Source organism: Agelaius tricolor, unplaced genomic scaffold, assembly GCF_023055355.1.
Source record: "Agelaius tricolor isolate 1412-34295 unplaced genomic scaffold, bAgeTri1.0.p SCAF_9, whole genome shotgun sequence".
Classification (NCBI taxonomy): domain Eukaryota; kingdom Metazoa; phylum Chordata; class Aves; order Passeriformes; family Icteridae; genus Agelaius; species Agelaius tricolor.
Window position 1 is genome coordinate 7,358,850 of NW_027269269.1, and position 24,354 is coordinate 7,383,203.

Here is a 24,354-nt window from a genome sequence, read left to right on the forward strand (position 1 = left end):
TATCAAGTTTACTAAAATGTGGTATTTATCCCTTTGTACAAGCTTATTGTATGGGTATAAATTTTATTTTCCTAAGGGATATTAAAGTAAATTGGCCTGAGGAGTACTGTTGAAATATTTATCTTCTTTCACCTGTAAATTTGGTCAGAGATCAGTTAGGATATTTGGCATTTTATACACAGAGAAGCTTTAAGTTTGCAAAGCTTCATCTCTCTTTCTTCTTCAAAGCCAAGCTCATAAACAAAGGAGCTGTTCCCAAACTGTCACCATGATGTCACTCAGTTCCACAAAGTCAACACATAACTTCTATCACTATAACAACTTAATATCATCTGTTGCTAATGCCTCAAAACCATTTCATGACCATCATTTTGAAAATACTCTGAAGTTATGACTTTAAATGCAGTCTTTCTGCAATGTTTTGCAGAAAAGTACCATTTTAATGAGAAAACTTTAGAATGAAGACTTATTTTATTAAATATTAATAGCACTGGCAATTTTTGATAATAAGATCATGTTTCTCACTATTAAAACATACTTTTCCATTTTGTTCTCCCTTGTTATTTTCTATTTCATATGAAATGTTGAAAAGTTTTATATGAAGCTAAGGTTTTGGATAATTAGTTTAGAAAAATTGAATGCAATTTAAGACTGTACACTTAAGTAGGAGTAATCCACGTCAGAAATGCAGGATGAAGGCTTTGTAACTTTACTGCAAAAAGTCAGGAAGAAAATGCACTAACACCCTCCTACTCCTGCAGATAAAAAAAAAAAAAAATAAATTAGGAATTGTGTCTGCAATGAGCATGGAAAGGAATCCTTATACTTTTATTGTGACCACTCATCAGGCTGGAATTGGAGGCTTTCGAATGGGACTTAACGACTGATTTGGTTCAGTTGGAAAGAATCCCAGGGACACCAGTGTAACCAGTCTGAGGTTTAGGAATTAGTCTAAGGTTAGCTGTCATGCAGAGCTGTAGGTATGATGTTGCCTTGCAAGGGGGGCCTGCGTGGTGACAAGATCCCAACCTTTATCATCCTGGCACAAAGAATAGCTGCGAGAGTGGAAGAAACTCCCGTGGGTGGGAGAAGGACTTGGGGCTTGATGTAGTTGAACAAAGGTGGAAAAGCTCAGGGCATGAAAGAAATTCATGACTAAATGGTCAGCCATGCTTTGGCAGAAGGAGCTCTGGCAGGAACATGCTGGAGACCAGAGCTGTAGGGGGGTTGAAATAAAGAGATCTGAGAGAGTGTGGGAGAGAGCAAGGGAGTTGTAAAGAGGAAAGGCAGCCAAACAGCCACCAGTAGGGCAGGTTCACAACTCACTCATTCAAATTTCCATCGGTCCCTTTCCTCCTCACCAGCTATAGCCCACTAATGCCTGACAGGGCAGAATTCTAGCCTAGAATCTCACAAACAGGGAAAAGGGCCAAAGTTGCCAGCAGGGGAGGAAGAGGAGAAAGGATGGGACCAGAAGCAGGACCTGAAACGAAGCACCTCAGAAGAGGTCTTTCTGCTCCTCTTGTTTGCTGATCCACAAGCAGCCAGATGAGCATCCCTCAAAGTGACATGTCCCTGCACTGTGAATTGTGACTATTACTGAGACTCATAACAAGATGAGACAGTATGACTGGTTTGGGTGATCTTCATGCTGATGGAAAGTCAAAAGCCTGTGTTGCCTTGTGGGAATAAGATCTCCTGAGAGCTTTTTTCAGGTTGACCACAAATTGCAAGTGCTCTATGACCACACACAGTCCCAAAGAGTTTCACCAGCCTTCAGAAAACAGCATGGTTACAACAATGCTGAGTGAAAGCATCAGCTGATTTTCTCTTTGAGTCAGGACTCCTGTGATTTATCTGTAGAAACATCCTACAGACTTTGCCAAAAGTAGGGAGAATGGATTCATGCTTGTCACTTCTTTTTTCCTAGGTAAATTTAATGTCTCAGTGACTCCTGGTTTTCAGTTCCTAACAGAGGATCTGATAATCAGGTGGACAGGTCTGAATGTGTGGAAAATATATCAGCATGATGGACCAAATCTTATCAGTTGTGCTTGCTAATGGCTTTGATGTCTTACAGCCTTCTCTCAGGATTTGCGTGCCCCCGTGACCAAATAGAATGGGAGAAAAAGGATGCAGCAGCATTTCCACATCACCATCCTGCCTCCCAAGCACTGAGGAACCTGTCTGAAAGCAGTGACCTTAACTGCACTCTCTCTCCTGAAACAGATTCTGTTTGATGGGGAGAGAGAGGAGACAGGTCAGAAGTTGTGCCCGCATGCTTGAAAAGAAACCTCCCCTTCTGTTCAGGAACTCTGCAGGAATTTCAGACTCAATTGCATCACGCTTGCCACTTCAAAGCCTTCAGCGACTGATCACACACTTGGAAAATATCAAACCTAACTGAACCTGACATGGTTATCAGCGTAACTCAACCAGTTTGACAGCCTCCTTCCTCAGGGTTCCTCCCTGTACTCAGAAATGTCTCTGTGGAAAGAGCAGGCATTTCTTCCCAACATTATTCAGAGTTATAATTGCTTGTTTTAAAAGGAGGCACCTCTTTACATTTTCTGTGGGAATGATGCAATTCAGTATTTCATACAGTGACTTCATTTTTTTGCTTTGTGTTAGAATTAGTTTAAAATACTCCCTAAATGAAGAAATGAAGTCTTACATCTAGTCTTTGTATAAATGAGGTCCTTTTCATGTATTTTCAATTTCTTTGTTATCATCCTAGATCTGATTCATGGAATAGTTCCTGTGGTGAGGATGAAAACCACTCTGCCTCTGGCTTGGATTTCTTCTGAAGACATTCCACTTGGTGTGAAGAAATAGGTATTAATAGAGTAACATGAAGATGGAAATTTCTGTATTGCCATTAGTTAACTCACTTGAGCTGTAGGAAATACAGGCTCACGTTCCAGCTGTAATGAAAATGTACCCAGTGAAATGCACAGGGAGAGTGCCTCAGGCTGCACTGACCTGCCTCCAGCCCTCTTGATCCAAAATGTCATGTCTGAGGTTTGCTGAAGGTACACTTGCCACTAGGGAACTATCTCCCCACCTCCTCTCACCTCTCCTTTGAGAATTCAGATTTTGGGGCATCCAGCTGCTGCTGTAACCAGGGTTTTCAACAGCTTACCAGTGGCTTACATTAATTAAATGGCAATTTGAACACAACGGGTACCAGCAACTTAATCTTTTGGAGCTGGGGGAAAGCAGTCATTGCTAGTGGTGCCTCAATAGCAGCTGTGAGAGCAGCAGGGAGTCCAAAATTGTGTGTTTACATGGAGTGGCTAGCAAGCAACCCCTGGCATCGGGTGCTGTGTAGCTGAAGGTAGTAAGCATTCAGTTTGGAAGTGATGGCAGAAACTCCATCCTTGTGTCCCTGTGTCAGAGGCACTGTGATCAGAGCTTGTCTCTCTGATGCTGCAAACGTGCCAGAATCACTCAATTTCACAGTGTTCTGGCTGGCCTTGGGTCCCCACGAGGAGGAGTCATCTGCCCAAGTGTGGGCACCTGCACTGTAAATGTCAACTATTGAATGAGTCATTCTTGGTTGTCTTCACCAGCTACACTCAGAAAAGATTGTTAGGGCATCACTATCCCACCCACAAACAGTCATCTAAAATCAGTTTTTTATATTGCATCCAACAAGTTTCTAGACAGTAAAACTGGAGATGTTTAAAGCCAGTGAGTGTCACCCGGACTATCAGATGCTCTCAGAATGCCATTGCATTTTCTATAGGATTTCCAGCAGTTATATCTTAATCCTTGTGATGGAGCTTTTAACAGATGGTTTTTTTTCATAGAATATTGATTCTGTCCTTTAGCCAAAAAGGCTTTTTTTTCCCTAAAGTTGTTTTAGAAATGTAAGGGAACTTCCAGCAATTGACAATATTGCAGGTAGCCAGAATATAAAAGCGAAGAAGGCAAGACACAACCTCTGTTATGTATTTATGCACTTCATGACTACTGTAGTGTTTAGAAAGATTCTTTTAATAGAATTACTGGATTTAAACTGCTGCAGTCTTATGACTTCCAAATTCTCCACATCTTGTACACAGCTACACCAAAATACATTTAAAAGTCCCACCAGATCAGCTCTTTCCATCCACACTTGTGGTTACATTTTTACAACATTATGCATGGATTTGAACAATTAGTATCAGGCAATGGCTACCTAGAATCAGGGCATTAGCACTGGAATCCTTACAGGAACAGCTAAAATACACAAAACCTTGAAAAGTAATATCATTGTTTTTTTCCAGGATTTAGGAAAAAGTGTAATTTATCTTGCAGCACTTGAAAGTCCACTTCAACAGTTTAACCTTGTTGAAGATCTTTGAAGCTCTTAGAGATAGAACAATCTAAAAAGACGATCAGGGTCTGGCCTTCAGAACTTTATAGTATTTGGTGCTAATGGAAGGCGATGGATTGGTGAGCTAGGGGCATGAATCATTGCTTCAGCCATAAGGAAGGACTGACAGCAGGGTACACTCCTCTGAAGTGTGATGATAACATGCCTTAGTCCCCTCACAGACAGGTCCAGATTCTGAGCTCAGCAACACAAAAGATAATGCACATATTTAGGTAAGCAGCTTAGGATATGTGTTGCAGCTTTTGAATCTACTCTCAGTGCAGAGTAACAACAAAAAATTTAAGAAAATTTCACCCTTAGGAAAATATTGAGGGTGGTCAGAACTTTTGAAGAGGTTGCCCAGAAAGGTTATGCAATTTCAACACTGGAGATGGGAAAATTATCATAGAATAACATTGAGAAACCTCTTAAGCTTTGAAATTGGATCTAATTTCAAAGCTGAACCTACTTTAAATGGATCTTTGAAGGATCTGACCTCCAGAAATCCCTTCCAGTCTAAATGATTTCATGTTTCCTATTTACTAGTTTCAGCTTGCCTGACCTTACATTTAATGCAACCATTATGAAATCAGTAAGTTATTTGGAATCTGTGGCACTCCTCTCACTTAGAAAAGGAAGTGGCTCTAAATTTCTATTTATAATTCCACTGGTGACTTCTTACCCTTAGACATTTTATGTGAAGCTAAACTTGCTGTTGCATACCAATTACACATTTTGTGGTAACAGTGTTAATTAATCCATGACTACAACAAATCTCTGCAGCTCCTTGCAGGCTGCCTTTCTTTTCTTATTTTCAGCATTAGTGTGGTATGTAAAGTCTGCAGGTTGAGAGCTTTAGGAGGTCCCTTTTGCTGTAATTTTCTAATCATGGATAAAAGTATACTTACATTGAATTTTAAAGAATATTTGTTCTTCATTCTGACATCCTATCAGGGTTGTTATTACAGAATTATTAAGCAACAGAGGTGAAAAGTGCCACTGCCCTCCTTTACCACATTCAATGATTACAACCAGTTGTATAAAGCTATTCTCCTTTCCCCAGGCTCTGTTCTCAATTGCACCAAGGCAAATTCAATTCAGAACATGTACATTCAGTTCCCAGAATAGTCCCTAGGTGAAATTCAGCAATAACAAGTGGTTGCATAAAACTAATTCTGCATGTGAGGCTCTCAGACAACCCAGCAAGTCTGTACTGATTTTAAATTTAATAGGTGTTTAATAGAATACACAACCAGTGTGGGAGGGTTTAATGTGGAGGACAAGAAGGTACTAATATAACAGTGAATGTCAAAGTAGGTTGGCCCTACATTATGATTCCCATCAGCTCAGAAAACTTATTTTGCAGAGAGTCTAATATTGTTGTAAGTGTTAATGTTAATAATTGTTCTTGATTACATTGAAACTGAAATTATTTTCGAAGCAGATAAATGCTGTTATTATTCAATTCATCATTAAGACGGCTAAATTTAGAAATCTGTAGGAAAATTACATGTCTGAAGTCTTTTCATACTCCATGGAGATCTGGTCAATGGAGGCTTGGAAAGAACTCATCTCTAGAGACTGGGATACAATTATTTACTCTCCCACAAGTAGCATTAGAGATGCCTTGGGCCATCTGAGACACCTGCACAGGGGTCCCTTCTCTTCTCCAGACTTAACCCCAACTCTCTCAGTCTGTCTTCACAGGAGGGGTGTTCCAGACCTGTGATACACTTAGAAGCTCTCCTCTGTGCTCACTCCAGCAGGTCCCTGACCTTCCTGTGCTGGTGCCCCAGAGCTGATGCAGCCCTGCAGGTGGGCTCTGAGCAGAGCAGAGGGGCAGAATCCCCTCCCTGGCCCTGCTGCCCACCATTGGATGCAGCCCAGGACACCATTGGCTTTCTGGGCTGGGAGAGCACATTGCTGAGATGTCAAGCTTGTCATCCACCAGAACCCCCCTGTCCTTTTCCCCAGGGCTGCTCTCATGGTCACAGCAGTTGTGCAGCAGCTACCCTCTTGGAGTAAGACAAAAGAGTAAGTCACTGTGGAGACAGCAGGCTAATCCCCCAAGACTGTTTTCTCAACCACTTGAGCTGTAGCACAACTCTTCCTGCTGTACCATTTTACTATCCAGATTTTTTTTCTTTTTTTTTTTTCTTCAAATATTTTATCTGCTTATGGTGGGCATCAGCAAAGTGAGAGTATCCTCTTTACCTCAGCTGATCAGGTTTTCTTTCAGTAAAGCATTCCCTTGGCAAGGACAAGGCTTGTAAATGGTAAGAGGATGTGTTGATCCCCCCCTGTGGCTGCTGGCCACATGCTGACCCTTGGTGGGTCACAGCACTCCAGGGCCATGCAGCTCAGTGGCTGCACTGCTCGTGCTGCTCGGTTCTGAGTCCTTCTCAGTGCATGGTTACTGACACTGGTCTTCTCAAAGGACTTGGGTGCCTCATTGCCAAGTGGAAACCTGACTTAGGGAATTAACAATGAGCTCCATGGAGCAACATTCCTAACAGCAGTGATGGGCTGTTTACTGAAAGGGAAAAATAAATATAATGTGTTAAAGAGACAGGGGAGTGTATAAGAGGAGTAACAGTGGAAGACAGTAAATATCCCAAGACAGCCCTGGTACTGCTCATAGTCATGGACAAAGAAAGGATGAAGACAAGCTCCTGGAAAAACAGACAGACACAATAAAACAAAACAGACAGCATTCTTCATACTCAGTCTCTCAATCTGTTCAGCCTCTAATATGTTACCTTGTGAAAAATGGAGGCAAACACTTTTTTCTTTAAAAAAAAAGACAAACTCAGAACCAATCCACCCAGAAGCTGTTTTTTTAAATACAGCTGTAAAAAGAAGGGAGTTTCTAGTTTTACTCAAAAAAGAGAAAACCAGACAACTCACCTAATCTAACCAGTGAAACACAGAACAATTGACAGTAAATCATGAATGTGCTAAACATGCCAGTAAAACATGGATACAAAGTAACTTTAGTCACAGTGATTCATAGTAGTGTTATCAGTCTTTTTTCTCTAAGAACCCTGCACACTTGTAGTTTTTATGCCTGAAGGGCAAGCATCACCTTATTTTCATGTTTGCCTGCACTGTCAGGCTCTCTATAAGAACTAGTTTCCATCAGCCTATGTTAAGGTTACTGGGAGGATTTAGGCTCTTGTTGCTGTGGTTCTGCTGTCTGATATTTTAAGGTCTACTTTAAGAGGAAGTTATTCACTCTCGTTCTCTATTTCTCCCCAGTAGCTATAAAGGGTCTCTATAGAGCATTTGGGGCAAGAAACTCATATTTATGTTGTTGCTATCTGAGCCCTGCTTTGCAACTCTGTGATTGACAGGAGCATCAGCTCAGCAGTGTCTGGTTGCTGTTTTTGGCAGCAGCTGGGGCTTGGTCCTTGCTGGGCAGCTTTGGGCTTTGGGCTTGGGGCTGCACCCAGGGCCCGCTCTCCTCCCCATGAGAGCCCTGGGGGTGGAGAGAAGCACCAGCACCAGGCTCTGGGGGTGAGTGAGCCATTGGAACATGGCCCCTCATGGGCCTGGGAAACTCAGGAGCTGTGATTACTCCAAGTCTGAATTCACTTGCAGTCTGGGCTCTGGCATTGGCTGTCACACTGCTGGCCATACTCTGGATTTGGACACCACTGCCAGGCCTTGTGAGGCCAAGGAGAATGACCATCACAGAACAGATTTGCTGCAACTGTGCACTACAGACATGCCTGCTCCTGTTCACATCTGGCTTTTATTCAAATGGTGGCTGCTAGTCTTTCCCAAGCATGCCACTGACAGGCTGGGGATGAAAACTGGGGCTCCTGGACATCAAGCAGGCTGCAGCTATCATCTATCACATCAGTCTCAAGGACTGTCATTTGTACTTCCTTGCTCCCTGGCATCTTGTTCCTTGACCTACCCAGAGGACAAACACTATCACTAAATGGTTCCCTAACACTTCAGGAAAGTGTTTAGTGACTAGAACTAAAATACATTATGAATAACCATGACAATTCTTTAGCTGCTCAGAGTCCTTCCTCCCATTTTAAGTCCCTTAAAAGCACTTTAGAAATTTGCAGGGACTCAGACTGACTCTGACAAGACTCTGAATCCTGTTGTAAGAAATGAACAGCCCTTTTCTAATTTCCAGGTGGCATCCCTAATGATCAGAAAACAACTCAAGCTCTGTCAATATTATAAGAACAATTGTTGTTTTATTCTTTTTGGTGGGTACAAAAACCACAGTTTCTTACACAGAACAAGATTATAAATAATATCTGTAACATGAGTGACCCGTAGTCTCTTTTGATTCTACACTGCAGACTGATGAAGTACTCTAAACATTTTATCATTTTGTTTCTTGTATTAGACAGATGCAAATCTGTGGAACACGGAATGATGGAACAGAATGAAGGTAACAGCAAACAAGAGGATGACCAACAACTTTTATAAAAAAAAATTCTCTGAATTTTATTACAGTGATGGCATTTTATATCAATTATTGCAATGATTTTTCCCTAAGATGGTTAGAAAAAAGAATTGTGTTGTCCTCTACTGAATTTACATCAGTTAAAAAGCAAGCATGTTTCAATATTTCTCTTTTTCCAAAGAAAATGTAAATAATTTCTTTATTTTTTTTCACAGGATTTACATATTTATTATTTTTTTATCACAGTTTAGTGATTCATTTCTACAGCTGAACAGCTGAGTATTCTTCCATTGTATATATTGATGTTCTGGAGACACAGGTTAGCATGTTCATTGACTTCTATAGCTATTTTTCTCTCTTTGTCAAGACAAAGACCAAAATGGTGTCCTTTCTGAGCATGTTCTTCACAGTTTAATGCGCTAAATTGGCAAGTCTTATTAGTTTTAAGTCCACTCAAGTGAAATTTGTTGCTGTTAATACACCCTTCCCAGCCCCCTCCCCCCAACAAAACTAAATTATGAATTTTCCTGATATAAAATCTGAGTTTGGGTTTCCGAGCTGAGCTCATGCACACATTGTTGCTGATGATGTCTGGCGCATTTGGACGTACTTCCCTTTCTCAGCCAAATTATTAGTTCATCAATGACACTCCCATGTCGTTACAGTCTGTGCTGTGTTCCCATCAGTCACCAACACAGTTTGATTAAGGCACTCAATTAATTTTTTGGTTTTTATGGTAGGTCCGATGCAATTACAGCCAATCCTGAACTTTGTCTAATTGCAGTTCCGGTGTGCACGGCCTTCGGGCAGTCGGGAGTCAACACGCGTCCGTTCTCCCCCACGCTCCCTGTGATGGATAATCTGGCTTTGTTTCTTATGGCTTCAGAAAAGGTAAGCTGGGTTTGAAGAAAAAGCAGAAGACAGGAGAGTGTTATAATGATTCTGTCCTTCAACCAGCCAGGACACAGCAAACACCAAAATATTAAATTTTAGACATCTGCATTTTTTTCACGTTAACGTTAAATATAGAAATAGTAATCATCATAAATATAATACATTGCACTTAAGTCTACTGGGGAAAAAAGACTAGCAATTATGAGGATAAATTTCATTACAATCAATTGATACTGACTTAAATATAAAATCTGAATTTGATAATGAAATTAACTGAAGAGGTAATACCTTCATCTAAACTGCTTCAAACTAAATTTAAATACAGTGAGAAGACCTTTTGGAACCTGAAAGCATTAGCATTTGTGAATGAAGTCATAGGCTTTGAACTTCAACTAGGAATGCCAGGATTAAATATAACTACTGAAATTTGTATATAAATTGCAATAACTGTACCAGATGTCTGGCAATCCTGTCATTCAAATCTAAAGAAATTATTATTTATTTTCACAATGGAAATATTTAGTATCAGGAAATCTGAGAACTGTCCTCAAATCTCTTTCATATATATATATTTTTTCCTACAATTAGAGAAGGTGATAACTTTCAAAGAAAATGTAATTTATTGACAGAAAATGTAGTTTTATATAGTTTTCTACATTATGTATAAATTTCCCATAGGAGGGTTTACATTTTTGTTCCTTAAAAATCTTTCATTTCAGCTAAATCAGAACAAAATATCTTGTTTAGGAACTAAATTACTCAAGCAAAAAATCTGGATTTGTTAAAGGATTTATAGTTATGCCATCTAACTTTGGTCATCAAAAAATCAGTAGCTAAATATAAAAATCCAATAAGGCTCTCTCAAGTGTTTATTAAAAAAAAAGCCAAGATGACTAGTTTAAAGTAAATGATTTCCAGATTACTAAAATTAGGGTAAGTGTCTAAGGTAAAAAAATGCAACAAAGCATCCAAACTATAGTACATTAAAAGAGATTTCAGAGATAATCATGTTAAGATATTAATTGGGGAAATCTGATTTCTAGTCAGGAGAAGTTATGTAAATGTAGGGATGCAGTCTGAAATACTAATTGGGAAGAAAGGGAGATAGGAGCATTCACATAGGAGCAAAAGGATAACAAACATCATAAAGTCATTTTGTTTGCTTTTTTACTAATCTCTGCATTTTGAACTTTATCCCTCTGAGCCCAGTTTCTCCTTCTGAGGTAGCACTGAAATCCTGAGCTGCTGTTTGATATGTGGAGTTTATTTTATATATGAGCATATAGAGATGAGGATGAACCCTTAAAATTCCTGAACATTTCCACTGCTTCTGGTGCACTTCTGTGGAAATGCACCAGTCTAATATTGCATTGTTATCGGCAGCTGCTTCAAAAGTTGTCAAAAATACAGCGGCTGTTTGTGGCACAGTCAGAGCTTGGATTTAAAAGCAGCTTTCCAAACCAATTACCCTAAACACTTCAGCCCTCAAAAGCACCCAAATTCAGGAAAAGGCCTCAGCTTTCAGAGGGCATTATGGCATCCCCCTTTCGCTGGAAAACCTTGGCTTTGGTAAAGGACATCCTTTGAAACTTTTCCCTGCCACCACTGTTCTTTGTGACAGGGACTGTTACCAAACATATCTTCATCTAAAACAACACCCAGATACAAAAAGTGTGGCAGAGGTGATGAAGAAGTGGGTAACTGGGCCTATACATTACCAAGAACTTCCAACTACTTCCCAGCAGCAAATAAGAATCTCTGCATTTGCAAAGTACAGACACAATGCAGTGTGGTACAGATCCACATGGTGCATGTCCTGAGTCCCACTGCAAATAGATACTGGTAACTGCAGAAGTGCAGAGAACATGTTCTGGTCAATGGCAACAAAAAAACTAAAGGTGCTTTAGTGTGGGAGAGGGATGAGAGTCCAAACCAGATTAGAAAGCAAACTTGGGTGGAAAGGGACAGCTTTCTCCAGATAGGTTAAATTTCCCAGAAAGTCATAACTGTCTACCAGAGTCTCTCCAGCACACCCATCAGCTATCTGTTCATGGCCATTCAGAGCTTCCCACTGGGAAATCTGAGTCAGAGCACTCAGATTTGTATGGGATATACAAGTTCTATGGAACTGTGCTAGCTCAGTCTAAATAACTTTCTGGGCCATTGACAACACACTCAGGACAAAAAGACAATAAAAGGGATCCAGGATAAATAAAAAAAGATAAAAAAAGAGAACAACACTTTCTCAGCAGCCTTCCACAAAAGAACAGAAAAGCTGCACGGAAATAACTCTTGTCCTCAGTGCAAGACCAACAACAGCTCAGCAACACACCACAGGACAACTCAGACACAAAGCCAGGAGGAACAGGTCAAACTTGTACTTGGGACAGTGCCATAAAGCCAAGTAACCAGGTAGGTGTTTGCTCTGTGCTTTAAACTATGCTATAGGTAACAAGCCAGGCTAGTACTCTGCTTGACTGGGCTGCTACAACTTCAGATTTATGGCCTGGATGCAGAAACAGTTTCAGGAGTGGCTGGGATAAGAGGGAAAAGTCTCGGTATTTACTGTGAATATTACACAAACTGTGAAAGTCTCCTTTCACTAAGTGTATGAAGTTAATAGTGATAATGTATTTTCAAATTTACCATTAGTTTTGATTAGATTAGTTGTGAAATTAATCATGTGAAAACACTGACTGCCCTGTTCCTAGAGGGGAAATGGGAATTTTGGAAAATGATATCCTCAGTCTGTGTAATACAAATATCCTAGCCTGTGTCGGCTCTTTTGTTGTTCAGGCTCCTCTAGTACTTGGGTAACATGGAGGCAGCTTTGGCACAAATATCTAAGATGAACTTTTAATGTATCTTTCTCTCTTGACTATGAAATTGGAAATATACAAAATAAGTACATTACACACTTACTGAGCCATCCTGTAGCACTTCACCTTTTTTGTAGTTAATTGTAATAGTGATGTTTTCCATTGCTTTTTGTTGTTTTGCAATTAGTTTCATTCATTAGTTATAAACAACAGCATGGGCTGGGAGAGCAAGAGAAGGCAGCTGAGCTGGAAGCTGGTTCCTGAGCTTCATGGCCCACTAAGAAGGCCATGGAGAGGTGGTGGTGGAGGCTGGCTGGATACTGGAACAACCCCTTCAAAAGCCTGTGGGTTTGGGGTGAGGAACTCAGCAGGGCTTTGCCTTAGAGCAGATGGACAGAAGGATGTTAAGCTCCTCTCTGCTCTCGCTATCAGCTCTACATGTACACTAAGGGCTTAATACTAATGGAAAAACTGCTGCCCGGAGGAGAAGGAAAGGATTGTTCCCTCCTTAAAGCAAACTTTCTTCCCTCTCTTCAGCAGATGCAACTGCCTGCCAGTGCTTCTGAATGTCTTTATCCCACACATAAAGACTAATCCATTACTATATAGGCCAGTCCACACATACAGACTAGCCCCTCATTTTCATTTTCAGTTGCCTTGCAGGAAAGGTGAATTTCCCTGAGATAACTCATGTTTAACTGTACGAAACTAAAATAAAAATCAGGGGAATGAATATTAATTTTCAGGAGGGTTATTTAAGTTATTTTATATTAGTTTAAAACATATACCATTAAAACTATTTGATGTTAGTTTTAGAAGTCAGATGTGTTGGTTACTCATGCAGGTTAGAACCACCAGGCATCTTTCCATATTAGCGAGTTTTAGTTCCAATACGATCTCTTTACTCCTTGGATAAAAAAAAACCAAAAAACCATATCAAAGTTTTCAAAATGTGTAAGACAGACATATTTCTACAGAAATATATGCAGCCATCATCGTGGGCTCTGTAATGCTGCCAGCTAAACAGGGGTTTGTGACTAGCATGTGCATGAACAGATGGCATAGTCCCCCTGTGCAGTGTGGCACACAGGCACCTCTCGTGCCAGTGTGGCCAGGAGAGGATGACTGGGCCTTGGCAGTCTCCCACATATCACTATAAACATTTTTATAAGAACTACACTTGAAACTTCTCAATTTCATGTAAATATTATGCCAAACAAGCAGAAAGAAGAATTTCAGAAGCCTGTAAATATTTTCTCAAAATCATAGTGATTTTTTTGTGAATTTTAAAAGTCTGTGCCCTAAAATGTTAATTATCAGAAGACAGACTGACCCAAAAATGAATTTTCAGTTAAATAAAATGCAAAATTTTTGTATCTTTTTTGTACTGTTTAAAGTATATTTTATCCAGTAGGAATTCATCTTTGTGATACAACAAGTCCCACAGAAATCCAGATTTTAGAGTAAGGTACTTATGATCTTTTCTTTAAATAAAAAACTCAGTTAGCTCTATTTTTTTAATTATAAGAAAACACTAAGACTAAAAAAATTCTGCAACTATAATCAGTGTCTGTTGCAATGAAATAACAGAACTAGGTGGCAGCTGTGGGGATTTTCAAGTCATGCCATGTTTAGCACGCTCAGCCAATTGGGGTCAGGTCAGTATTTGAAAGAAAGCTTAATTTTTTTGTTTGCTTTTTTTAAGACTGTATTTTGAATGCATTGCACTCTGTAAACTTGACAAGGAATATGTTTTCTGGGATTCTTACTTTTATACCAGCCTGGGGACACTTTCAGTGATGAGCACATCACTAAAGAATTTAAAGGAAAAAAACACCCTTCACTTGCATTTGGCACAATGATGTGCACAGGATTACTTCTTTTCAAGACCCTTATTACTGACAGAAGGGAGTGGACTTGGAAGATTAATATTAGCATCTGGAAGTCCTGTGTTGCAGTTCACAGTAATGAACAATGGAACAATTACTCTTGGAGTCCCCTTGGCACATAGCATGCCTCACATGTTCTCTAGTGAACAAAGTGCATAGCTAACACTTTTTTTTTTTTTTTAACATGGGGAAATTGGCAGCTCTGCTGCAATTAGAATATACCCAGGGTCATGACTCTTTCTAGAACAAGGAAGAAAAGAAAAGCCCAGAGAAGAGCGTGTAGGGGACAGTTTCCCAGCCAGCCCCCTCCCTCGTGCCCCAAGAACGCACCTATTCCTCGCAGCGCTCCAGCTACCATGCTCACACAGCATTCTCTGCTCACTCTGTGTTTGCTCTGTACTGTATGGTGCGGTACTGAACGGGCTGTGCCTTTAGGCTGTAAGCTCCTCGGGACAGGGACCTGTTGTGTGTCTGGCACACTTCACCTACTGTACAGCGCCGCCTACTCCAGCGCTACACAAATAATAAATAAAAAATAATAAGTGCATCTCCAGTTGTTTCCTACAAGCTTTTTTTTTTCCTAAGTGGCAACATAAGAATTATATTATTCATCTCATTGCCCTAAATTTGTGTTTTCTACTTCCACTATATAGGGATGGCTCAGGAAAATGTAGCTGTAGATAGTTGTTAGCAGAGGAGACATGTGGCTTGCTGTTTGCAAGGGCAAGGGAGCTCGAGCATGACAGGGTAGGGTGCTAGCTGCACGTTCACTTATACAGCAGCCAGCATAGCTTGGGAGCTACGTAAAAGTTATATTTAGAAGCTCAATTTGCTGCTGTGTGCCATTTCCAAAGGTCATGGAGTTGATTTGCCTAATGATTAGTTGGCAAGATACTCACTGTACGGATGAGAGCAAGTACATTAGTAAACCATCCCTGCACACCTACTCAGGGGAGCTGTGCAGGATGCAGCTCGGCAGCATCAGCGCTTCAGCCTCCAAAATCACTGCATGAATGTCTAAAATACACTAGTCCTGACTTAGGTAAGGGGGTTTGTTACTGAAAGCTGAGGATGATAATCAACGTCTATCCCCTGGTTAGTGACTCTTTGTGACTATTACAGCGGGCAAAAGTTGACCTGAAGCGGGATATTGTGGGGAGAAAAAAAAAAAAAAGCCACACAATTAGCATAAAACATGTATCAAAGGGAGGGTGAAGGTACAGGGAGGGGAGGAGGGAGAGAAGGTAAAACAACATTTAGACTTCTTGTAACAGTGCCTTTTTCTTCCATTAGGTTAACTATGGTTCAGTGACGTTGCCTATCCTAAATCTTGGTTACAGATAGGGCCAACATTGAATAATACAGGCTTGCACCAATTTGTCACTAGTAGAGTGCAAGCCTTTCGGAAAATAGACTTTCCAATCAAGTACTTAAAAGCTGGCCCTCTGGATATATACTTTCTTATTTAAAATAGTTGTCATCTCTCAATTGATTTGACAACTTTGAGTTGTTCAAAACGTTATTTTTCATGTTAAAAATTCCTTGCAATGCAGATGTCTATTAGCAACATAGAATAATGTACTGTACATCTGCAGCCAAAAGAACTGAACCACTTTGCACTGAAGTTTTCCAAAATATAAAGCTCTGTTCAGAAGCAAGCACCACTAGACAGACATGTCACAACACTGCGTTACAAGATGCATCACCCACTCGCTGTAGTAGGCCCTAAGTCCTACCCCTAAATTTTAATACTTTCGGTTCCATATACGTTGTAACCTTCTCTATAAGTTGCTAAATTCTGGGTATTCTGCGAGGAAGTTGGGTTAAAAGTCTGTGCACTCTTTGCCACCTTCATTCGTTTCGCCTCTGCCCTGGACTTGTAACAGAACTCTATCAAAGCCACCAGCATTGCCAAGCCCAAGCCTCCAACCAGAATGTAGAAGACTCCAGCAACGTTGCTGAGACTCAAGGCACTCGTCTTGTCCTGGGAAAACAGAAGTGACACAGTTAACCCTGGAAAATAGATCCCAAGAAGCACAAAACACACATTAAAACGTCAGAAATAGACAAATAACAATGTTTAGCTGAAATTTAATGACAGTTGTTTACATACTTTAGCAAAATTTGACCTATCTGGATCTATAAAATATATTTTAAACAACTAGTTTTCCTGGTTGGCATAAAAAAAATTATTCTAAATATATTGCCAACATATCAGGATGTCATTGCTTGCCTACTGCAAAGCATTACCTCCATTACATGGAGAATTAAACAATGACACGTCTACCTCTATTTAGGGGACATTTCAGCACTGGTATGAAACTGCATTAATGTAAAGCTCTTCAGAAGCCTGGGAATCCAGAAATCCATTTTATATCAGACAAGACTCTGCTTGATCTTTACAAAAACCAGTAATTGTAGTTGTGATAGGCGTTGCTGTTAATTTAAAAGATCCAGACTGAGCTTCTGATACTTAAATGACAGGCAAAAATAACATGCGAGGCTTAAGTTCTTTCTTTGAACAAACACTTCCTTTAAAAGTGCACACTGTACCACACACATTGTGATATATTTGCCTCTTACCTATTCTTGTATTTTGTTTTTATTTTGCTATGGATACAGTTCTGGAACATGCCCATGGACGACTAAGCTCAGTAACAGTATACTTCTAAATATCAATTTATTCAATTTAACACATTTTTCATAATTTAGATAAAAGTGAGGATTTTCTTTAACAAAGTATTAAATATTCATCATTTTACAATCACCTTCTTGGGTGTATTGTAGTAAATAACTATTCTACATTTCTCTATACTTCACTGCTTAGTTATGAATCACATTTTTTGGACTTGAAATCCATGTGCTTTTTCAGCATAGTTCTCAAGGAACTCTCTCAGGATTGACTTCATATGCTACATCATGTGCCTTAAAATACTTATAAAGCTTTATTCTTATGCAGACTATATTATCTTTAGCTAAAGTAAGGAGAGTATTTAACTTCTGATTTTAATCTCTATGAAATTTTAACTTATGTAGACTGCAAAAAATTTGGATGTTTAATTTAAAGAGGCACTATTCATTGTGTAATCAGTAGATTAGCACAGTTATTGTTCCCATGGGTGTACAGAGGTGAATGAGGCTTATAGCTGGGTTGTGCTTTGTCTGTGCCTTTTTAGCTGGCTAGGAAGAGCCTAAGTATCTTGGAGATGACTGTCCCTCTGGTGGCAATTGCTAACATGGTGCTTGCAAACAAGGGGGAGGCAGGACTGAGAAAGACCTGCCCTAATGTAGGTGGTGCGTTGAGGCTTTCTCAGCTGTTATTTACAGATACTTTGTCACCCTCTTAAATGGTTTTCACTCCTTTTTTTCAAAGCACTTGCCAGAAAAAGTGAAATGTGTTGAAAGCTTCTTTCCCACACTAATTTTATCAAGGTAAGTCTCAAGACATGCAGGCAGCAAGCAGTCAGTGCCTGTCATTTTTTCACTTTAGCTGTGGCTGCAGAGGCTGGCATGGAGTCAGGTAATGTGAAGAAATGTCAGCCTCCTCAAATACAGGGCTGGCACTGACTGTGGTGTTTCCCAGCCATCAGAAAATACCCGGTTCTGGGTCTGTCCCCATAAAGAGAAGGAGCTGACAGCTCTCTGGAGCTGCCAGGATAAACACTGGAAACTGTAGAAACTATTAATTGCTGAAGCCTTTCACTTCAAAGCTCAAATTAAGTTTTCCTTGGCCCTTAAGGAGCGAAGGACATCTCCAAATGCCACAAGACACCACCTTCCTGGCCAGCAATGGAAGGCAATCCTTCCTGCTAGCATTTCTTCTTCTCAGAAAACTGCTGAGGTAGGCCAGCTCCTAAAGAAGGTGTGAAGAGCATTTCCTAAGCAGTCAATGGGAAAAGTCCATACCCTCCAGGCGGGAAGGAAACAGCTAATCTGCTGCCTCTTCCAAACCCAAAAATCTGCTTTGTATTTCTTCAAGAGATGCTCTGAATATGTGGGATGATGTTTGGTGATCTATATTACTGAAGACTTTAAATTGCAATAGTGCTTCCTTAAATTAAAGCGTGACTGCCATCAAGATGGGCCAAAGTTGATTCATTCTGCATCTACAGCTGCTTATTTTATTTCTATGTCATTTTGTTTATTACTTCCTCTACTGCTTTGTCAACACGATAGTTAGGTCCCGAACTGTAGCGACTGACCTTACTTCCAGAGTCCTTGGGTCCACATTCACCTTTATCGTACCACCATTTGTTTTTCAGCTTGTCTAAGACGCCTGCCTCACTGAGTTTCAAAACGGCAAGGTTTACAGGAGTTCTTCACGTGGAAAATAACATAAATAACATTATATATGTTATTTTATGTTATTCAAGTAAAACTACATAGAATCGCATTGCAAAGTGACAGAGCAGAGGCCACAGTGGGTGCTATGTCATGTACTGTTGGCCCAGGTTTAGAGACAGACATAAGACCGGGACCTGCTCCATCGCTTTAGGTAACAGGCACATACTGCTGGGGAAGATTTGTAAATAAATAGTATGCAATTACTGTGAACCCAAAACTATTGGCTTATACACATTAACAACATACCCTTCAGAGATATTTGTAAGATAACTGCATATGCGACTTAAGAAACATTAATTTGTGTTTCTTGCTTTCAATGTATTTTTTGTTTGGATGCATACAAACTAATAATATGATTTGGCCATAGGTATTTCATTTACTGCCCTCAAAATTATCCTGGCAAGAAAAGAAGATGCTTCCTGCAGTGTGCTGCCCATAAACATCTGGCACAGACCTGTAATAGGAGGTCTGCATGCAAATAACTTGGGGGGAGAGCTGCAAAGATCCCCTTATCCTTGGCTAAGAAGGACAGTGAGTCTTCCATCTTAATCTTCCGTTTCAACATTATTTTAAAATTCAAAGTTTTTCCTTAAATCTCACATATTCATGTCAATATTTCAAGGGTCCCAGGCTGGTGATAAATTTCTATTTGGAATAGCTATTTTTACCGGTGGTAAAAATTTGCTGTGGGTGATGTAACAGAGTTTAGTATTGAAATGAAACCTAATCTAATGCCTCAGAATCATGAAATGCTATAGGTTTACAGTGAAGTTGCTTAAACTCATTGAATAATCTTAGGGTATTATGGTAATGCCCCACTTCAAGCAGATCTATCACTATATGTTTTAAAAACGTATTAAATTATTAACAGACTTATTTTATGTACTTTCCACTTCAAATAGTTGCCCAATTCTTAATGGAATTATGTGGTAGGCATATGGATATCTATTTATGTGCAGGTGTGCATGCAAATACAATATATATCAGAGAAGCAGGGAGATAAACAGAAATGGCATGTGATAGATAGCCTTCTGGTGATGTTAAATGACATGATTCTGTGTGTGCCAGCAGATTTCTACAGGAAAATTTATCTCCCATAATATGCCATAATTCATTCATTACTTAAACATTAACTTATGGATTCAAGGCTTAATAAATAAATAACCAGTGCAAACATTAATTAGTCTAGTGTAACTGAACATACTAAAATAGTTTGCATTGAAGAAGAAAGGGGCTTATTGCACTCTATAACTAGTATAACTGGAAATTCCCAAATTCTTATGTATTAATATATTTGTGCAGGTTTGTATACAGCTATTTAATACACAAGTAACAGCTTCTGAGCCTTGTATGCTACTCTTAGCTCTAGGGACCCTGCCTCTTCATACATTCTGATTACTCTTTCTATATGTACCTAAAATGGGGGAATTCACCTCACCTCAATATTTGCATTCCTAAATTATGCCCCAAGCTTTGTCTGTCGGTCTAGACCTCCCTGCAGTTAATGGGAAAAGGTAGGTACCTGCAAATGGTGCGCCTTGATACCAATATTAACAAAGGATGATGTTGAGATGCCTGTCTCTTCATTTACTGCTGAGGAAGCCTTGGTGCCTTGGAGAAATTTTTGACAGCCACAGTTGGGTGAGAGGATTTCCCAGGAACTCTCAAGTGATTACTCTAAGTAAAGGAAAACCTTCATCCACTTTCCAAATCCCACACATTTAATTCATATGCAATACTCTGCTTCTAGAAACAAAAATGCCCATTTTTTGCTCTTTTCCAGTATTCAAACTTAAATTTTGCCTCAAGGCTTCTGGCAGCAGGCTGTGCAGGTTGACAGTGGAATATGAGAGTCCCACAGCTGTGAAATGAGTGGGCTTGGGGTGCTGGCAAGTTGCCTGTCAACATGATCCTCTGCTGGTTTCTAGTACAAGCACAAAATAATTAATATTATTTCAAAAGCCATCATCTATAACATGTCATGCACTGGCACTGAGCTACATTCCCATGCTCCTGAATTCTGTCAGGGGAACAGGGCTGGTTATGACAAAGGTAAGGGGACATACAGGTACTGTTCTCCACTGGAAAATCAGAAGCCTATGGAGTTGTTGCAGATTAAACTGATCAAACTGATAATAGGAATAGATATGAACTATCAAGGCCACCAGCAAGGTGGGAACAAGTTAGAAAGCAGATGCCTCCATGTCCTATGCTGCTTTTTTTTTTTTTTCCCAGCACTAACACTTTAGGCATTTAAAGCCTGAAACAGGCTGGGGATTTTTTATTTTTTCCAACTGTAGTTCCTTTAATGCCATCCTTTCTGCATTGTCTCTGCAGGGAAGCTCTCAGGTTTTCCTTTGGGAAAAACAATCAATTTCACACTTTAAATTGCCACATTGTCCTCAGTTTCTAAGCGACCTCAATGGCACTGGTCAGCAGAGGAAGTTCCCATTTTTCACTGGGATGCAGCAGTGATGTGACTGATGCCAGGCCCTTGTTTCTCCTTTCCATGAATTTTGGTGGAAAACTTTCTGAATGCAGGCCCTGCTGAAGCTCAAGAAAGCCTGCTCTTGGCCCCTCTCCTTCTTGCCTGCCTTAACAAGGCTCTGTGACATTTCCTTCACATCTGCCCTCAGACAGTCACAGCTGTGATGAGGGAGATGCATTCTAAGAAAAAAACTTAAAATTATATATTACAATATTTTAAAATATTTGACACCTTCAAAACAGGATTTCTGTCCCAATTTAAATCAGTCAGCTGTGATGGGAAATGTGCATGGTCCAATATAAGAAGCCCAGACTAAGGGGCTGCTGAGTGGAAAAGGAAGATGTTTTGCTTATATTTTTCAGAGTCACAGCATATATGCACCTCTTTGCAATCACAGTAAGTGATTGCAGGTGTTGTGATTTTTAATGTATTTTAGGTTTTTATTTTGTTTCTTTGTTTCATTTTCAGTAGGAGATTTTCAACAGGGAGATGCATGTCCAGATCACCTTGGCTCTTGGGGCAAGTCACTTATTTTGACCATGTCAGTCACAAACTCAGAGACTACAATTTGTTACTAGATTGCTTACACAATCAGTTGGTGAATAGTCCCACTGATATTAAAGGGGACAAAACCAAAAAAAATGGTATGGTTTGCTGTATGTGAACAAAAGGAATGGTATTGAAGTCACATAAAGGGGATAAATTCAGCATTTATAATTAAATCTCCCATTAAATTCAGTATTGTATTCTTATTATGGCAGTGGAAAATGACTATAGATTTGGGTCTTGTTCAATTGCTTAGTGATTCCTGAATTACTAATGTTGGGCTAAGTCTTCAGCTAGAGTAAACCAGCGCAGTTTGTGAAAATCAGTGTAGTTTTTTTCCAATGTACAGCTGCTGAGAATCTCTGATGTTGGATATAAAGAGAATCCAACTGCCTCAAGTTCATGTAAAGATAATATATGAGAAATAATACTTAAAATTACCCTTTATCTATGGAGAAGAATTTGCCCCACATAGCCATAGAGGAAAACTGCTGTGTGACAACACAGGAAACCCTGCTCTTCACCCATGTGCCAAAGTCAGCGTTGGCACAGCCTGACCTGGGCACAGGGACACTGGTTTTCTAACTTTTTATCATGTTCTCAGCCCTTCCATCTCCTCTCTTGGCTTCTTACTCATTTCCTCCTATCCTGTCATCAATCACTTGCTGTTGGAAGGGCCATAGCCTCAGGCTGGATCTTGAGCCAGCAGCATCAGCAAAATCAGAGTGCTTTAAAATGGTATTAATGAAGTTCTGAGCTAGCTGTGTTCAGCACAACAAATGGGCAATTATAACATTTAAATCACAATACTAAGTGATTCTGAAACAAATATAGAATTCTGACAGACAAGGATTTTAAAAATGCAATCATGGATATATTTTAGGAGCATTTTCATTAGCCACTCATGGCTGAGCCATTAGGTGTAAGGTCAGACTCATAGCTGACTGAAAAAAACATGGGCCACTGTGTTCTCCTGCAGGCTGCCAGCAGAGACTGGAAAGAATCTCCATCAGCACAGCTTCTGTCCACTCACACTTTATACAAACAATGGAGCAAAGTGGCAGAAACTGTGTTGCAGTACCTTCCTGTGCACCACATGAGATGATGGCATACAGTTTGGATCTGAGGTAATACTTTCAAAAACACTCAAATGACTTGAGGAACTCACTTTTATCTTCAATCATGAACTAATTAATCAGATCACTAAACCACAGGTGGCTCACACAGGGCAGCTTTCTGAACTGCCTGTCTGAATTTTGGAAGATTGTCCCTTAAAGGGAACAATAAATGGGGAGGCTAGAGGTGACCTTTTAACAGCAGAGAATGGAGGTAGGAGACATCCTGTTTTACAGAGCAATACAGACCTGTGGAGAACAGCTGAACTCTCTGGAAGCTCCCTCATTTCTGTGGTCCTCTGTACTATCATGAAGGGATATTGTGGTCTACACTTTCATATTCTGAATAATGAATCTCAAATAGTAACAGCACAGTTATCAGTTAAGCCTCAGGTGCTGTATTTCTTTCAAGAGAAGAGGAGTTTCGTATTCTCATTCATGAGGCGACAAAGCCCTGCAATTTAAACTGGAGCTGCTAAAAAAAGCTTATTTTTAAATTTGTACGATAAAAGAAGTATTCTTAACCTTCTTAAGAAGGTAAGAACTTAGTTCAGGACTTGTTGGTAGTTATCAGGTTTACTAAAGTAATGCATAGTGTCCTGGTTATTCCAGTAATGATAATTTGCTAGCAGAAAAGAAATAAAATACATAGAGCTCCATTAATTCAGTAGAAAGGGTTTTGACTTCAATTGATCAAGAGTGTTTCTGAGCAAGGAAATGAATTGTACAGATGATAAATGGCTAAGTTACCCTTTGGGGAATCAGCCTAGCTGTAGTTTATAACCCAGGATCAGATGCAGCTGCAATGCAGACTTTGATAAGCGTGGGATGCCTGCTCACCTGCACGATGTGATGTGCTTGGCTCCACCAGACGTGGGCAGTGTGGGCATATGATAGACCTGGAGCTTCCCAGGATCACTGGTACTGCCTACTCACCCAGCTGTGCCTGGGAAAAATTGTGGCAAGAAACAGGCCCAAGGCCAGATAAATGCCCATGGCAGGCTGTGTACAGTCCCAGAACCACGGGTTGAGCTCCATCATGTTCTCCATCCTTTGCTAACACTGTCCTGCCGACCACACTGTCTACTGCATCCTGAACTGTCTGTGTCACCTACTGCTTATTTCCACTGGCAATGTGTTCCTTCCTTCCTCCTACATTCACAGCTCCTCTGTTTCTCCATGAACCACACTCCTTGCCTTTCTTTTCTACTTTTCCCCCCCCCAACTCCTTTTTCTGTCACTTTCTACCACACCAAACTTGCTCCTTCAGTACTTCCAGACATTTCCCTGGTGAAGCCCTGTGTGTCCCTCCACCATGAGCTGCTCCCTTTTCCCTGCTTCATGACTCACAGCACTTGTGGCTGGTAATTAGGGAAAGTAAGTTAAAAAACATCCTTAGTTTGCTATCTAACTTTTACCTCACTTTGCAACCACTGGAGGTTTATGAGGAGGATATTCTAAGAAAAT

At 40.1% G+C, this 24,354-nt stretch overlaps 1 protein-coding gene across 8 annotated transcripts in view; it reads right to left on the reverse strand.

The window, feature by feature from the left end:
* Positions 1-8,557: 8,557 nt before the first annotated feature.
* Positions 8,558-24,354, reverse strand: part of GRIA4 (glutamate ionotropic receptor AMPA type subunit 4) — a 216,771-nt gene continuing 200,974 nt past the window's right edge. For 2 of the 8 annotated variants that reach the window (XM_071434182.1, XM_071434176.1), the window contains 2 exons: positions 16,244-16,378; positions 8,558-9,688 (listed from right to left, as the gene is read on the reverse strand). In XM_071434182.1, coding sequence (XP_071290283.1) covers positions 9,524-9,688; positions 16,244-16,378 — 300 coding nt within the window. In that variant the 3' untranslated portion in view covers positions 8,558-9,523. Of the gene's footprint in view, positions 9,689-16,130; positions 16,379-18,531; positions 18,712-24,354 lie in introns of those variants that run through there. The other 6 variants (XM_071434177.1, XM_071434180.1, XM_071434181.1 and 3 more) reach the window with 6 other exon arrangements.